Raw genomic sequence first — 17,458 nt, forward strand, 5'->3', positions numbered from 1 at the left:
TTTAAATCCTTTTTTTTTTTTTTTTTTTTGAAAAGGAGTGAAGCGATTCTTTTATAACATTAAAAATTTTAATTCTTTGTAGTGGATACATTTTTGCATGTTAGAATTCTAAGGCCCATAAAAAAAGAAAACAATGTACCACAATAAAATTAAGAAAATCAATCTTTAAAGTGAAATGCTGATAAAAATGTTTGTAAAGTTAATGAAATGGAAACTATAGAAAATGACATGGTAGATTTCATTGAAAATTATATTAAAAAGTAACCCCTCCTTTTTTGGTGGGAGTGACAATTACGAAAAACAAAATGAATTATGAAATGTAAAACCTATATTTTAAAAAAAGAGGGAGAATGTTTATAAAATGTCAGAAGATTTTTACAGTAAACTAATCTGTCAGTAATTCTTTAATAAATCAATAAGTAAATAAAATTTATCTTTAGAGAAATCTTTACAGTAGCACCAAAAATAATGTCATGTAATGAGATTAAAGCTTTGAAGCTGATGCCTCCATGTGATGCTTAAGAACCAATGCTTCCCCTTCTGCTTTATAGTATAATTTTTTAAACTGTAAAAAAAAAAAAAAAAAAAATCGTCCAGTAAATGTCTTTTTATCATTTTCTCTTTTTTTTTTATAGAGCGCAAAGTGGTATAATCTGCAAAAATTTCAAATTTCGAAGCTTTGTAACTGATACTTTTTTAGGTGTGAAATTTTAGAATAATAGACATAAAAAATTCTAAAAATTGAAGCAGTTTTCAAAAATTTTCCCTGAAATAAAAAAAATTGTTAAAAATTTCATTTAACCCTTCAGCGATTGCAAGATTAAAGCCTCGTTCACATGCAACACTCCTTCGCACAGCTGCTGTTAGAAAAAGGAGACATGAAACAGTTTCGTCTTTAGGACCCGTTCAGAAGACCACCGTCTTCCTTCCCCTTTGCGCCTAAAGCCTCTGTGAACAATCACATCTCCGAATTGGCAGATTTCTAATACTGTTTACACATTTTTAACGTGGTTTAATGTTGTTAATTTTGTAATCTGTACTTTCGCAACTGGTACCTGAACTTTCGTAATGGTTCCTGAAAAATATATGCTTTTTAATTATTATTATTATTTTATAAGCTGTTATTTAGTTCACTCTTGGTGCTTGTCGCTATGGTTAAAAGATGGTCATGGATTTTTAAACTACTTCCCGATAAGGTATAGAACTCAAACTTTGTACATACACTGCTTGTGGATGTGGCGTCACGCTTTTTTTAGATTTTTTTCAAACTTAAAGTTGAAACGATTTTTTGAAAATATTACCAAATAAACTGAGAATCTCAGTATATTATAGTTTGTACCATAACACACTGTGGAGGAAAAAAAAATTAAATGAAATTTTTAGCATAACTTTTTAAAAAAATATTTTGGGAGAATTTTTGAAAATCGTTCATATTTTTAGACTTTTTGACGCTCATTAATTTTAAAATTTCATATCTAAAAATATATTGGTTACAAACTTCCGACATTTTCACAGCTTATAAAATAAACTTTTCGCATTTAAAAAAATGATAAAAAATTAATTGTATGATTTTTTTTTTTACTTTTTTAAAAGATATGCAATGAAGCAGAATGGGAAATATTGATTTTTCTTGGGCATTAATTCGAAACATGGTTTCAAAATAATAATCTCATTATACCAAACTATTTTTATGACATTATTTATACTATATAAGTTGTTATTGTTGCCAGTTGTTAGTTCAGCGTGAGATTGCAGATATTTCTGAGTTAACTTTCTCTTAAGATGCATTTTGTATTCCGTTGTGTTTAACGTTCTTATTAGATTGAAGCATAACTACTGATTATACATAGTGATATTCTAAACACTTGTACAAGTACTTTTGTGCAAAATTCCAGAAATTTGAAGTGTTTCTGTTGATAAAATAAATTTAATTAAGCTATCATCGGATTTGAGTGCAATGACAATCACTTACGAACTATTATCAATCTATTACAAACCTGTATGCACGCAACAATATTATAATTAATTAATGTATTACAATTGTTTTGAACGTGTTTTTCAAAACAAAAATAAGTAAAGAAAAATTTTGCTTGCATTTTATGATTTTTGGCAATTTTTCTGGCCACATAAGGTTTTAAAAAAAGGTTTGTAATTTATGTTTATATTTACCAATTGAATAAATAGCACTAGTTCAGAAGTCAAACAACAAAAATCAGCGTTATATTTACAAAATTTTTCACAGGACTAGTTTCGATGGTTTTACCGAACCACCATCCTTAGCTGCAAAACCGCTTATAACGCTGATTTTTGTTGTTTGACTTCTGAATTAGTATTTATTCGGCATGTTATTGTGTCTTAATAAATAGCACTAGGTTTGATTTATATGTATATATATATGTGTGTGTGTATATTGAAATTCAGTAATAAAATTTTAAAGATTTGAAATGATTAAATGTCTATTTAGGCAGTTTGTATTCTTCAAACTGAGAAACCTTTTGCATTTTTTCGATAAATCCTTTTACTTAAATTCCTAAAACTTATACAAGTATGGACTAAATTATTTATTATTTTTACTGCTTATGTTAAATTATATACTTTATAGCAAAAAAAGATGGGTTTTGCAAAATACTGATAAGAAAAATTATTTGAAATGAAAATGTGACTCAGATCATATTTGTTTTAAAGATTTTAGATAAAAGTGTATTTTTATTTTTTTCTCAGAAATTAATTCATTAATTGCAAAATCATTCCTTGAAGTTATTAAGAACACTCTATAATAAATATAAGAAAAAAACTAGGGGGGGGAGACATTGAAAATTGTAGAAGAAGAAAAGCATTTTAATTGTAAAAATTTAAATTTAAAAAAATTACTAGCTAACACTTTTTTTCAGCTTAAAATTATTTTGTCTCACAAAACCATTTAACAATATTCATAAAAAGTAGATGAAAATGCTTAAATAAAAAAAAAAAAAAATTCAAAAGGTACCGAGTCCCTTGTCACGTTGAAGCCAATATGCACTTGTCTTAACTTCAGTTTTAATTTTAACGATATTTCTCGACTACCTAGCATCAGATAACCTTGTCTGTATTTGTCTATAATTTCTGCATCTTGTACAGTTCTATCTAATTTTTGGGGGGATGCTATCTCATCCCTAGATGTCTATCAGCACGATTGTTTCGCTGACAGTCCAGCAAGCAGTAACTAAAATTAAGTTAACCGCGTAATCGCGCAGTATAGTACGGGACATCTCTCCATTTGCCCTGCTCCCGAGAGGTAAGGAACATTCAACCAAGTTCTACCTCCAATTCGGTGAGGCACTTACACGTTGGAAGAACCGGTTTTCGCTACCAGTCGAATCTGCTCTTGTGAACGGGGCTTAAGCATTTCTTTCTTTCCGAATATGTACAGTATCTGGCAATCATAAATTTATAATGGGAGCTTGTTCATTTGCGACCATTGTGATGCGTAACTGAAATGTGAGCTCATTCATAACCATTAAAAGAATTTTCTCTCTGCTCTATCCAGTAATGCAAACAACAGTACAGTTATTCACAGGCAATTTTAATTCAGCACCTTATCAGGAAAGAGTTAAAAAATAGAAAACAAACTTTTAACCATGGCAGCAAACACCATGAGTGAGCTAAAATAAAAGCTTATAATAATAAAATATAGCTTTTTCAAGAACCATTGCAAGAGTTCTAGTATTGCCTATAACAAAAGTAAACAGTGTTAAAAAGCACTAATTGCATTAGAAATCTGTCATTGTGACATTGATTGTGACATCATTAGGGAAGGAAGGGGGCCTTCTGAATGGGTCCTAAAGAGAAAATTCCTTCCTGTTGAAAACTCTTGGAGGAAACTCCCATCTTGCTTATGGCAGCAATGCATGTGAACAGGGCTTATTTGAATGTACAGCAGCTTCATATGTTTTTTTAAAGGGATGGTAGTACAGCTTGATAATGTTTTAAGGGGTTGAAAAAATTTATGATATCATATATTTTCTGCTTTTTTATGTAGAAATAGTTGAATACAAAATCAGTGGGGGTGTTGTGCAGTGTCACAACTGCCAACACTTCCACCACCATTCTGATTTTTGTAAATTTAAACCGCACTGCATTAAATGCTTTAGGTCCCCACAAAACATCCAATTGTATCACTAAGAAACTACCTGAAGTCAAGTGCTGTAACTTTCTCGAAACGGGACATACAGCCAATTATAGGGGTTGTACAAAGTTCCCCAAACTGGTAAAGAATAGTAAATCGGATAATTCTAGTAATAACAGTAATGAAGTGAAAAATAGTGTGAAATCTACACAGGTTACACCTGGAATAACTTATGCAAATATCACTCAAAGGAGGAAACACTGCTAAGAGCAACACACAAGATCCCAAGATCAATGGTAAGAAAACAGGCAAAAAGCAGGAAAAATCCAGAGACTTTGGAATTAAATGCTTTCTCAGACATATTCAAATTAGTTAAAGAAATATATAATATGTTCAAAGGCTTCTTCACCAGTAATTTTCAAAAAATTTCAGCTTAAAAATGCCCAAAATTCAGTCTGCAGATAGTACTATTGACAAAATGTTTATTTTATTTAACCTGTTTGAGGAAATTTTCATGAGCAACACTAATTAATAGTGTCAAATATGTAAAGCTTATAAAATCTTGTATATATTTATATATAATATGAAAAAAAGTTATGCACCCTTATCTGTATCATATAATTTAATGCTTACATGTTCTCAGATGCTTACTCTTATATATTTGTTATGCTGCATCTAGTTCTTATTTACCTGTGTTTGTAAATATTTCCCTTAAAATTGATATTTAAGTCACCATAAGTTTTGCACTCTTGCTTTGTAATATTGTATTTACTTCATCTTACTACAACTTATTAGTTACCAGGTAGAATATTTTCCAGTTGCAAAACTCGCAATCTTTAAGCACTTATTTTCAAAATTTTATTCAATTTCTAAATCTTTAAGTAAGCACTTATTTTCAAAATTTTATTTAAATTCTAAATCTTTAAGCACTTATTTTCAAAATTTTATTCAAATTCTAAATCTTTAAATTCTTTAATAATTAAAAAAGATAATTTTATATAAAATGGCTTTTTGGAGGCAATTCTGTTGGGGTTTTATTTTAGCATGAGTTTTACAGTACTATGTGCAAAAAATGCGTTATAGAATTCTTCTGTAAATATGTGCATAGCTGCATTTTCAAAAACTTTGTATTCTATTTTATAGGTGGATTATGGTGCTACAGCTGAAGAACTTGAGCAGCATTTTCATGGCTGTGGTTCTATCAACAGAGTTACTATACAATGTGATAAATATACTGGCCATCCTAAGGGGTAAATTTCATAGTCAGTCTCTATTACAGTCAAAAGTCGTTAATCCGGACTCGTCGGGACTTCGGCGATTCCGGATTATCGATTTTTCCGGATTATAGATCATCAGTTTAAATCTGGTAAGATGGCATGCAAAAATTACAAAATTAAAAATATGAAACCGTAATTTATGAAATAAAGAACAATTATGATCTAAAGGGTATCAAAATTTACAAAAAGAAAAAGCTTAATATTTATTTGTTTACTTTATTAAACATTTCCTTCAATGTAAGTTGCTTCGTTTCATGTGATAATACTTTCTCTTTAATTCTATTAAACAGACATAATTTCTTGTTTAGTTACAAAGTTCCGCTGTTCAAGTCCTATAATTGCTGTGTTGAGAATACCGACTAATTTGTCAATCGAAATGTTTTCGTTTTCAATAACCTCTGGGTCACTTTCTTCACTATCGGAAGCGAATTATAATGACGAGGAACTTGATTTAAATCATATCAAAGACAGAGTACATCGAGACGAAATACTAAACTTAGTACAGAATTATAATCCAAATAATATAAAAACATCTGCTCTGAAGATAAGGATAGTGTTGACAGATCAACTTCCAATCCCCAGCGTGAAATTCATAAACAGATTTCGGATTTCAAAACATACTTTCGCTTTGTAGATACAAATTACATATTAGTAAATATATATCGGAAATTCTATTTGACATAATCTTTCTAATCTATCATAATATAATAATGACGTTTCTGCCCCCACCTCTGCCACAGAGCAGCGTGAAATTGATAAACAGATTTCGGATTTCAAAACATACTTTCGCTTTGTAGTAAATATATATCGGAAATTCTATTTGACATAATCGAAAGTTCAAGCTTACTTTTATAAAATTGCTCTAACAGTCTGCAAAAAATAATAAGCCGGATCCAATTCAAAGATTAAGGAACAACGCAATCTGCAACATTAACTGAATTAGATAACTTTAGCTTAGCGTATAACTCCGTTAAACATTAAACGCGCATGCGCACAAACATATTCGCAGCCGTAAGGGTCTTACGCGCTCTCGTAAAGGCCTGTGCGCATGCGTGAACGCGAAGCATGCGCAGAAAGTTTGTAGCTTTGAGGTCCGGATTATGGGTGTCCGAATTAACGACTTTTGACTGTATTAAATAATGAATAATCTGTATGTATGTATGTACAGTGCACAAAAAAGGGGGGTACAGTTCAATGTCTCCTGTTCTACTCGTCTGATTTACGAAATTCAAACTGCATTTTTCATGTCTTGAAAGTGTGATTTAGGATATGTATTAGATTTATATATAACATTGTTCTAATATAGGTATTTTAACACAAAATTGTACTTATTCTAAATGACATGCCAATTTTTTCATATTTCGGTTCTGCGACTCAAATTATGCCTAAATACTAAATTTTATAAATTATGGAGTAATTTAAAAATGTAACTTGGCTCTTTTTTTTTTTTTTTTTTTTTTTTTTTCAGTTTGCGCCAAGAACATTTCTTTAAAATAGATGATGGATCAGTGCAATTTAAAAATTTAGTATGAAATAAGTTGCTGTCTTGATGATTCCTTTTTTTAATTGTCATATATATAGATATTTATGTATGAAAAATAAACTATCGTTTTTATTGTTACTGTTCTAAAATTCATTTAATGAATTAATAGTTAATCTTACTGTTCACCATTATTTGTTGTTCAGTATCCCAGTCCAGGTACTGTTATTATTACATTAGCTTGCACATATCATGCTATGAAAATACTGTAAACAATTTTTGGGAGCCACCTCTGAAAGTGACCAGTATATCGGAGAATATCAATAAACATTGGTATTACATATTTGTCAGCTTTACCGAGTGTTTGGAAATTTTTACAAAAGCAGATCCAATTTTTATAGTCTTACATTGCAAAACTCATTTCCCTTTCCCTAAATGCTGCTTTTTTTTTTTTTTTTTTTTTTTAATAGAAGCCAAAGTTGTGCAATTTTGTACTAATTGTGTATTTTAAGTGTGTGTACTAGACAGGCATTTGGTTACCGATTCAATTTGCCCTCTTTATTTCATTAAAAATAAAGTCTTTGTTTTCCAAATATGAATTTTTTGTCTGTGCATCACTAAATATAGTAACTGATTAACCTTTTGATGATTTTAAGCCTGCGTTGTCTGCAAAAAATTTTTAGATGGTAATTTACAAATTTTATATGGACTTTGTAACAAATACAATAATATATAATAAAATATCAATAATATAATTAAAATATCGGTAACACAATAAAATTACATTTATCAGAAAAGTAACATTAAGATAATCACTTTAATTATCTTCTTCTGTCATGTTTTAAAATGTTTTTATCTTTTGTTTTGGTGACTTCTATGTACCTTGATTCAGAAATTTAAACAAGATAAGTAAGATAAAGCAGTTTCCAAATTACTCAGTAGCTGAAACAAAAAAAATTTACTGCAGATATATTAAATTTATTGTTATCTAATTTTCAATTTAATCAGCTATCTAATTCTTCATTTTCTATAATGAATTTTTTCAAAAATCGTTTGATTAATGTCGCAATGTTGGCAGATATGCTATTGCAGAGCCCTTTTATGAAATGACACCAATACAGAAAAGTACCGTAATTTCCGGAAGAAACGCCGCGGCGTTTACGTGTTTAAAACTTAAATTTTCAGCGGGTGCGGCATTTAGGTGCACTAAAAATAAAATATTTCCTATGATGGTCATTGTACATAGTTTGGATGGCCTTGTCATTCATTGTGCATAGATTGGTGCTGTTTCCACACAAAAGACCACTCAGTTGCTTTTTGCGAACGTTATTTTGTTTACGTTCTTTCCCTTGAATGCACCTACATGCCTTATTCACCCTAAACGAGATCTCAGAAAAATAACATTCTTCCCCCTTTCAAATCAACATTCTCATCAGTTTGAATAGTCTCTCTCCTCTGCCATTCGAGATCTCAGAAAAATAACATTCTTCCCCCTTTCAAATCAACATTCTCATCAGTTTGAATAGTCTCTCTCCTCTGCCATTCGATGAATCTTCCAGGACCCATCCTCTTTCCACCCCTGCCTTTTCTGCAATTTTTTTCAAAGGCGGACACGACTTCACCTGCCTCCTGCCTGGCATATTTCCCCTTCAGCATGAATGGATTTTTCTTGGCATTCTGCCAAATACAGATCCCATCAGTTAGGGTACAAGTACTTGTTGGATAGTTTTTAATTAGGCAGCGGAAAATTTTTGAAAATGTCTCTAAACGGCACAGAAGCTATACATTTCTTACCTTTGATTTATTTTTGAGTTATGGTTTCATTTCATGCATTTTTCTTAACTGGTATGTCATATATCAGGACTTGGGTTGAGTTTTTGCATCTATACGGCCCACGATGATGTCAAGCGCAATTTAATCTATTGTGGCATTTCTGTGTAATTTTAATTTTTTCCCCGCCATTTTTCTCGAGTGCGGCGTTTACGCAATGCTGCCTTTCTTCCGTAAATTACGGTAATCTGAAACCATGGGTGGTTGTTTTAGAAAAAGTTTATCATATTCTTAACTAATACTTGAAATGCAGGATGTGATTCTCCTAATTTAAGACCTTGTTACATGTCATTGTGTGATCCAAATGCTGCAAACCGTGAGCTATAATTCAATTTATGGAAGTAGTTGTTGGGAGGGCCTGGTTTCAGAACTCAGCATGTGAGAGTGCTTTGGGTATCAAATTTTGGGATTAACATAAATTTTATCTTTGGTATTAAAAACATTATTTTAGAGTATTAACAAAATATTCTAAAAAATTGAGAAAATTGCAGTACGCAAATTAGTTTTTCAAGTTTTTAAAATCCGTTATTGTGTGTGAGTGAGTTGTTTCTTTTTTTTTTTTTTTTTTTAAAGGATTTTCTGGTTATGTTAAAGTGGATAATTTTGTTATTTCAGCATTACTTGATTATTTTATTTGTTACTTATTTTTAGATTTGCATATATTGAATTTGCAGACAAAGATTCAGTGTCTACTTCAACTGCTTTAGACGAGTCCCTGTTTCGAGGACGGCAGATCAAGGTTAGTATATTAGATACTATTTGAAATGTTTGTGGAAGTTATCTGATTGATGCTATACCCGTAATCTTAAAACTTGGACGATGTTTCTTCCATTAGTATTTATAAGAAATTTACTGATTTCATCTTGACGTTCTTCAGAAATTTGATTACTGATGTGCTTGGAATTAATTTGGAAAGTCACTGGCAGGTATTTTATGTCTGAAAAAGAGAGAGACCTGTGTCTGATCGCTCTTGAAATCAACAGAGTTATTCAAAATCTGTGCTATTCTAAAAAGGTTGCTTTATTGCCTAATTTTAAATAGTTGAATAAAACAAAAACCAAGCAGCTTGCTGACTTAATCCCTTATTTGGTGATATTTTCCTGACACTTTGCAATGTTTAAAATGAATTTTGATCTTATCTGAAGATTTAGTTCCGTTTGAGAAATTCATGTTGTATTATTTTGATAACATTAGTTGAAATGATGATCACGATAAACGAAGTATCATTGCATTCTACGGGTTCGTGGATTTGGAATGATTGAAGACAACACTTGTTGAGCATAATTTATTTGCCAGTATTTCACATGAGAGTTCGAAAAACACGTTACAGTCATAAAAAAACTATGACCATCATGACTATGAAACAATCCGCCTTCAGGCTATAACGGTGAAGACAGCTTCACAGCAAAGTGCTAAACTACAGCTCCCAACCCGGTTAATTGGTCTCGAAGCTCAAGACTTTACTACTAAACTCAACATACTATAGATACACTCCATGATAAAACTCGATGCACTGCTACTTTGTGTACCGGCATGGCTTATATAGCTTTTGACCTGCCTTCAAGAACATTCTGGGGCAAATTGGTAAGAATTCGTTCTGGAGTGTTCTTGCTCTGTCTATGGCATATCTCCAATTTTATAGCTAAATGAGATATTTTGCGCCAAATCAGACAATCCTAAACCCGCGTTGTGGGAAAGCTATCTTACCGCAGCTGGGGATTTTGTAACAGTATTTTTCATGTTTTCGTATACATATATTCAAACTTTGGTATGTCAACAACAGTATCCAAATGACAGCATTAACCAGGATCACTTTAAACAGTGTTTGTTGTATTTATAAAATTAACAAAAGAAAAAACAGGCTGGTTTGGAGCAACAAAAACGCCGTGATTCATGGGTCGAGGCTTGGGAAAACTTCTGAAGTTTTGGTCAGCAAAAAAAAAAAAAAAAAATTTCGCATCCTTTTTTTTTTTTTTTTTTTTTTCCCCCCTGAGCTGTCATGCTGAAAAGGTTATAAACTGAAGGTGCTGAGTGTTATAAGCATGTGCAGACATTTTGCAAAGTAGCTCAGAAATAAATCGCATAATTAAAAAATTTATAAAAAAATTCATCCTAATAAAATGTATAATTTTAAACTTTATTAAAAATTCATGCTTAGGAATAAACTTGCTTTGTCAAATGAGATAAAGTAGTTATCAGTGATATTTTTAAGCTTCTAAGTTAATGCTATTTTTTTAAAGTTTTTCTCACTTAACGAATTATGGAGGTCAATAAAAGGGGTTAGTGAACCAGAGAGATAGTTTGGGTATTTTAACCAATTCATTTATTATTGGATATTTTAATGTATTTATTTAATTGCTTTAATCCCAGTGTAAAGATTGTGTTTGCAGGGTGATTTGTAATTCTTTCCTGTATTTTGAAAATTTATAATGGAATAACTATAACAAATACAGCAAAGAAATATGTATCAGTACATAAAAAGCACTAATTTCTATTCATTACTAGGCCGCAGCATTGCGTAAGAGTAGATTTAGTCACCATGAGCAATTTTTCTTTGTAATGCAAATGGGAGTAATTTCAGCTACTGATATGATCATTACAGGACTTTATTTTTCAACTAGGCATAGCTCCCTATATTTTCATGAAAATGCTTGTTATGAGCTTCATGGTAGGTGAATTTGGATGACTGTCTTCTAATACTGTGAATCCTATATGATTGTTTTTTTATGAAGTTATGTCAAGAAGTATATATTTATTCCTTCTTTGCCCTGTGATTTATCACAATAATAATAAGAATGCATATATGATAGTTATACTAGCATATATGCATTATTGGACAGAAAAAGGTAATGATGGTATCAGTTATGACATGCTAAAACGTTTAAAACCAGGCCAAAAAGAAGTATTTTGAGTGAAATTCGAAAGGTGGGGGAGTGTGTGTGGCAAGAACTTGAATTTGGGAATGATGTCTGCTTTATCTTTTGGGTTACACATATTGAACACTTGTAGGTACAAAGTTGTTATGTACAAAGTTAGGAGACATTTTTTGTTTAATGTACTTGTTAATATGCTATCAGTTTTTAAAATCCACCCCAAATTATGAATTACCTTTTGATCTTATATTCTTATTAACTGAACAGATGCAATTTTTGACAAATTGTGAACTTTCTAGAACTTCCATAATGCCACCAGATTATTCTGAAAATTACTTTAGAACCAGTCAAAATTGAAAATTATATTTGATAGTGAAAAAAGATTGTAGTGTTCAGTTTACATGTTTGATTATTTTTATTTGGTTCTTTAAGATGCACTTTCCTTTCCTTTTTTTTTTTTTTAAATGAATATGATAAGCAGGGTTGCCACGCTACCTGGAAAACCGGAAAAAGTCAGGGAATTTAAATATTTTAGTCAAAATCTGGGAATTTTATACGGCGATCCCCCCCTAAAAAAGCGAGTTGTGCGCCAACGTTGGAAACGATCTCTTTATTGGCGAATTGTGTATCGTGTGAGCGTCGTTCGGGCAGCTGGCATACAGCCAATTTTTGCAGCTCCAATTAGATTGTCTTTTAGAAAGGCAAAGCAAGTTTTCAGTAACCTCGAGAATCGCATGCGCATGTGTAGTGCATGTTGAAATAAACAAAATACACATTCTCGTATAAAACAAAATCGGTTTAATACTAATATACGGTACCATGGAAGTTAGAATCAAAGAATATGTATTGTTAAGAAGAAAAATTTCTCTGCAACAGGAGCAGCTCCGTTCCAATGTAGAGAGAAACAGCTGCGCACGCGCGAAATATTTGTTGCCAAAGCTTGAAGTCGGTGACGAAGTTCGAAGGTCACGTTATCAAGAGTTCATAAAATGGTTTTGGTTTACTTAATTATGGCAAAGCACACTAGGACTGTTTGCCTAAGGGAAGTGATGCCTTCGTGAAGAATTTTCTAAGGGAAACTGGCTCGTATACACGTTTCACACGCGGAAACCCACGAAAACCCCATGCTGAATTTATTTAAAAATATCATTAAATATATTTCTTTATTTCTTTCTTTCGTTCAGTTGCAAAATGTCTGCCAAAAAAAAAAAGATTTTTTTAAATCCAGATTGGACAGATTCTAATCTCAATCTTCAGTGGAGAAAACAATTTCTATTATAGTTAAAATAGTAATCCTTTGGGTATTAATTATACATATAAGTCATATGTAATTGGAAAATTTTTGTGTTTTCAAGTAATACCATAATTAATTTACCTCTTAGCACAGCCAACATGCATTATGCGGATAGGCTGTAATTTTCTTAAAATACACCTAGAAAGCCTGGAAAAGTCAAGGAATTTCATTCTCCTGTTTGTGTGGCAACCCTGGATAAGTATGGCTGTTGCAAAATGCTTTACTTACGGTATAATCAATAATTGCTTATTTTTAGGCTATAATGTTAAAATGTCTGCAAAAGTAAATGATGGAGGAAAGAGCTAAGGACAATTTTTTTTTTTTTTAAAGATTTTGTGTAGTATCTTTTGTTTTATTACTATTATATTTTGTTGAAAAAAATAGTTATTTAATTATTGTCTTGAATGGAATTTGGCCTACATAGAATTGTAATAAACTTTGTATTATTGAATACATAGTGTATGAGCAATATAAATGTGTTTCAGGTTATGCCTAAAAGAACTAACCGTCCAGGCATAAGTACAACTAACAGACCACCCAGAGGAAGGTTTAGAAGATCCTCCAGAGGTTCTTACTTTGGTGGTTATAGGCCTGTTAGAAGGTTCAGGTGAGCTATGAATTTTAAATTTTATGGGGGGGGGAGAAAAGATGCAGTAAAAATTTTTAAAAATGACTATTATCATGTAACTGCCTTTTCTCATTCATGTTGGTTTATTTTTAGTCATAACTTTACTTCATGGAAAATATTCCGATATTACATAAGGAATGCATAACTTTTGTGTTACTAATTTTCCCCAAATTCTACAAAAATTAAGGAGGTTCTTTAATGTGAATATATGTGTGAAGAGAGAGTTTGTGTTTTTATTCAAAGTAGAGATAATCAACATTAAAATTCAAAGTAGCATTTTAGGGCTTCCACACACCTGAAAAATATCAGGTTTTCCAAAAAATCAGAGAAAATTGAAATTTTTCTAAAAAAATTGGAGAAAATTGAAATTTTTTTCCAAAATTTCAAAAATGTATAGATAAATTCACTCAACTCCTCTTTTAAATAATACATAATAAATGAAAATTATTTCTATTAAAAGGGAAGTTAAAGTAGAATTACTGTAATCTTTGTTTTTCTTGCAGGAAGTATTTTACCTGCTATCTGATACAATTTTGTCAACCCATAGCTCTGTTCTCGGCCTGTTACTGAGCTGTTCTGTAGTTTAAATTGCCAGTCATTGCATTGTGTGGTTGTAAATTGCATTAAATAACTGTTTAAGGGCTATTTTTGATTTTAGTAATAAATAACTGTTTAAGCACCATTTTTAATCAAATGTAATTTTTAGTCAAAGTCACTTTTTTTAGTGCTTGATATTTCCTTTAAAAAACTGAGTGTTAGTGGTTTATAGATTCATATGTATATATTCATATATATATTTTATAGATTCATATGTATAATTCTATCCTTTGCTTTACTGTAATAAATAACATCATTCAAAATTGGGGAAAGTTTGAGAAACACTGAATTCATAGTATTTAAATTCTTTCTTTCAAAACGAGCATTGATGATCTCATGGTTAATGTCCAGGAGTTTCTAATTTGAAACCATCTGCAGTAATAGTTATAGTCCGACTGCAGTAAGAGTGTATTACCTGGATTTGTTCTTTAAATATTATATATTTATCATCAGTTTCAAATTATAACCTTCTAACCAAAAAAAAAGAGGCTAACAGCGCCAAATCAAGAAACCACAATGGTTATGTTACCATCGGAATATTGGCTCTCATATTTGAAGAATGGAATCATCTGAAACTAGGGCTCAAATGTCTTCATTTCAAAGCTGTTTAATGGTTTTAACTTGCTAATGTAACTTTTATTTGGGGGGGGACTGCTCAAGAAAAATATGTATAAAGAAATAATAAAAAATTAAGCATTAAATTTTATTTAAAAAACCATTAAATTATACTTATCATAAAAGCATTCAAAATATTGCTACTGGGTACTTTGAATAAAAGATCATTTATAATAATTAAAATTTTCTTTAATGTAATATTTCTTATGAATTTTAAACGAAAAGGGCACTTTCCTTCATATAAAAATTTCTTCCGTATTTTGTCTGCATGCACCCATGTTTTCCTTCATTGCCTTTTTGTATTTCATTAAAACAAATAGACATTTAAACTACAATTTAAACCATTGTTTATTCATATTCTAGATGTCATTTTATGTTTTAACATTTTGTTATATAAACCACTATTAATTATGTATAATTTTGTGAAAAGTGCAATAAATTAAAATAAGTAAAGAAGTTATTTATGATGTAAAATTGCTTTTTTTTTAACACTATACCCTTAAAAATATTTTTCACCAATAAATTTTATTTCTGAATAAAATAACATAAAAAATTTTTTACAAAAAATCTCAAATTCCAGCTAAATTTAAACCTAAAACTTCTGACTAGATCTATATACTCTAATCACAAGGTTATTGCTATTAGCTATGAAGAAGGGATTTAAGTAATACACATTTTACTTAGAATTTTAGCCTCGACTTTTCTCGCTTATTTTTAAGATATGTGAACTTCCTCTTTATGTACGTATTTACATTTAAGATCCTGTAATGCAGAATTGGGTGAAATTGTTGAGCCAGAATCTATTTCCTTAATTAGTATAAGCAATGAAAATTAAAATTTTGGTATTATTCCATATAGATTCTGATGTGAAATGCAGTTCTGCAACCTTGTTTCAGCAATGAAGTGTAAGTTCTCTTGTAAAATTGACTGCTGAATTTTTAATCAAAATTTAATTTTTTTTTTTTTTTTTTTTTTTTCAGTTATGACTTTAAAGCATCTCTTTTATGACTTGATTTATGACTTTAAATGTAGTTATAAGAATAATTGGTGACTTGATTCTCAAAGGAAAAAGCTGTGTTCTGAACAAAATTTTGATGAAACTCTTGAAATATTTCCAGACAACAATATTGTCATCTTTTAAAGAAGCTTTATTTACATGTGTAAATGCTGTTTTTTCCCTTAGTCATTTTCATTATAATTTTTTTGATTAATTTCTTAATTTGTAGGGAATTTTATGAAAATGTAACTAGTATTTAATGGGTAAATATCTATATTAAATTTTGCTTAAAATGTATAAATGGTAGTATAATAATAGTTTATCTTCTCTGAACTTTCATCAGTATCAAATTTTCTGACATTTTAAAATTTACACTAGGCACGATAATTGTATTCTCCTAGTTACATTATTATCTCTATTTATTAACATTATTATCTCTATTCATTAATTATCTCTATTTTATGTTGAGACTTAAATTATAAAAGAAGTGTTTTCTATTTTCCCTCTATTTGCTCATCTGCATTATTTTGCTGTCAATTAAGAAGCATCATTAAGTTAAATTTTATCAGTTTCTGGTATGAAACAAGTTTTAGGCACTCACCCATTGATTAGCCTTATGTTCCTTATGTATGTATTGTTCCTGAGTTTAGTTCCATCATGTATATATAGATATTTAACTAAAATTTATTATTTCACATTTGTTTTTTGTCTCCATACTAATTCTCTCTTCTTGAATAATTTTGTTACAAATAGTAGTTTCTTACAAGATTAATTTAATTTGCAGATACTGAAATAAACATATAGTCAGTGTTCAAAACTTGAAACTATGCCAGTTTTATAACATGTACATTTAAATATTCCTGATTTTTCAAAAGGAAATGACAATATAAATTCCCCCCTTCCCATTGTTTTATTAATATTTATATGAAAAATCAGTAATTTTAAAGGTTATCTTTTTTACAGGAGACGGAGTTGGTTTCATCCTTATTGATTGAAGCTTTCCAAGGTTTTAAAAGTGGACAAAATTTTGTTTTTATTGTGAGTTCACAGCTATGTTTTTAAATGTATTAAATAAATATTGTAATTATTTTTTTTACCAATATTTATGGCATTTTATATTTAAATTTCTGTCAGAAAAATAAATTTAATTTTCCCCCTCCCATTAAAATGGTTCATACATTCAAAGAAAGTGTGTCTTTTGGTATTAAATATTGCTTATTTACTATCAGATTAGTGTTAGATCATGTAAATGTAGGAGACATCCACTTATGCCCTTTTCAGAACAGAAAATTCCAAGGATGCAGCACTCTGCTCTCCATACAAATTGTTTAGTGAAAATCAGTGTAAATTAATTCTTGGTTTCGTATTTGATAATTATTAAATTATTGTTTAAAAATTTTTTAACATGTACTTACTTACTTGTGGTAACAATGATGGCATAGGGTCAGTATCAGTAGTGTGCAGTATTCTATGCATCTGAAGTATAAACGATATAAAAATATACCTCGAAATAAATACCTTTGTGGGTGCGGTTATCGAATGCGGCAGTTGTAATTTTTCCCGATGGCTTACAGTAACGGTGTAGTAGTGTGTAAGGATGTTCGCTATTATTTCTTCTCTCTGCGACTGGAAGGTGAGGGTCGTGGTAAAGTTTTTGAACACACAGAAGGTAGCACTGTTTAAAATTTATCATCAGTTCTATTTAGTGTGTGGACCATATGTGATGAGCAAACAGGAGGTTTATTGTTAGTGTCCGGATTTT

The 17,458-nt window shown here is 30.4% G+C and overlaps 1 protein-coding gene across 4 annotated transcripts in view; it reads left to right on the forward strand.

Moving 5' to 3' along the window:
- Positions 1 to 17,458, forward strand: part of LOC118187968 (polyadenylate-binding protein 2-like) — a 47,251-nt gene that overhangs the window by 17,187 nt on the left and 12,606 nt on the right. The window contains exons 5-9 of one of the 4 annotated variants that reach the window (XR_004758038.2): positions 5,249 to 5,355; positions 9,344 to 9,431; positions 13,345 to 13,466; positions 15,558 to 15,604; positions 16,660 to 16,734. Coding sequence is in view for 2 of the 4 variants with exons in the window: in XM_035358282.2 (XP_035214173.1) it covers positions 5,249 to 5,355; positions 9,344 to 9,431; positions 13,345 to 13,466; positions 16,660 to 16,687 (345 nt within the window). In the remaining 2 variants the exon portion in view is untranslated. Of the gene's footprint in view, positions 1 to 5,248; positions 5,356 to 9,343; positions 9,432 to 13,344; positions 13,467 to 15,557; positions 15,605 to 16,659; positions 16,865 to 17,458 lie in introns of those variants that run through there. The other 3 variants (XM_035358284.2, XR_004758037.2, XM_035358282.2) reach the window with 3 other exon arrangements.

The sequence above is a fragment of the Stegodyphus dumicola genome, chromosome 1, assembly GCF_044657685.1.
Source record: "Stegodyphus dumicola isolate Sdum_Otavi_A_Nest chromosome 1, ASM4465768v1".
Lineage (NCBI taxonomy): Eukaryota > Metazoa > Arthropoda > Arachnida > Araneae > Eresidae > Stegodyphus > Stegodyphus dumicola.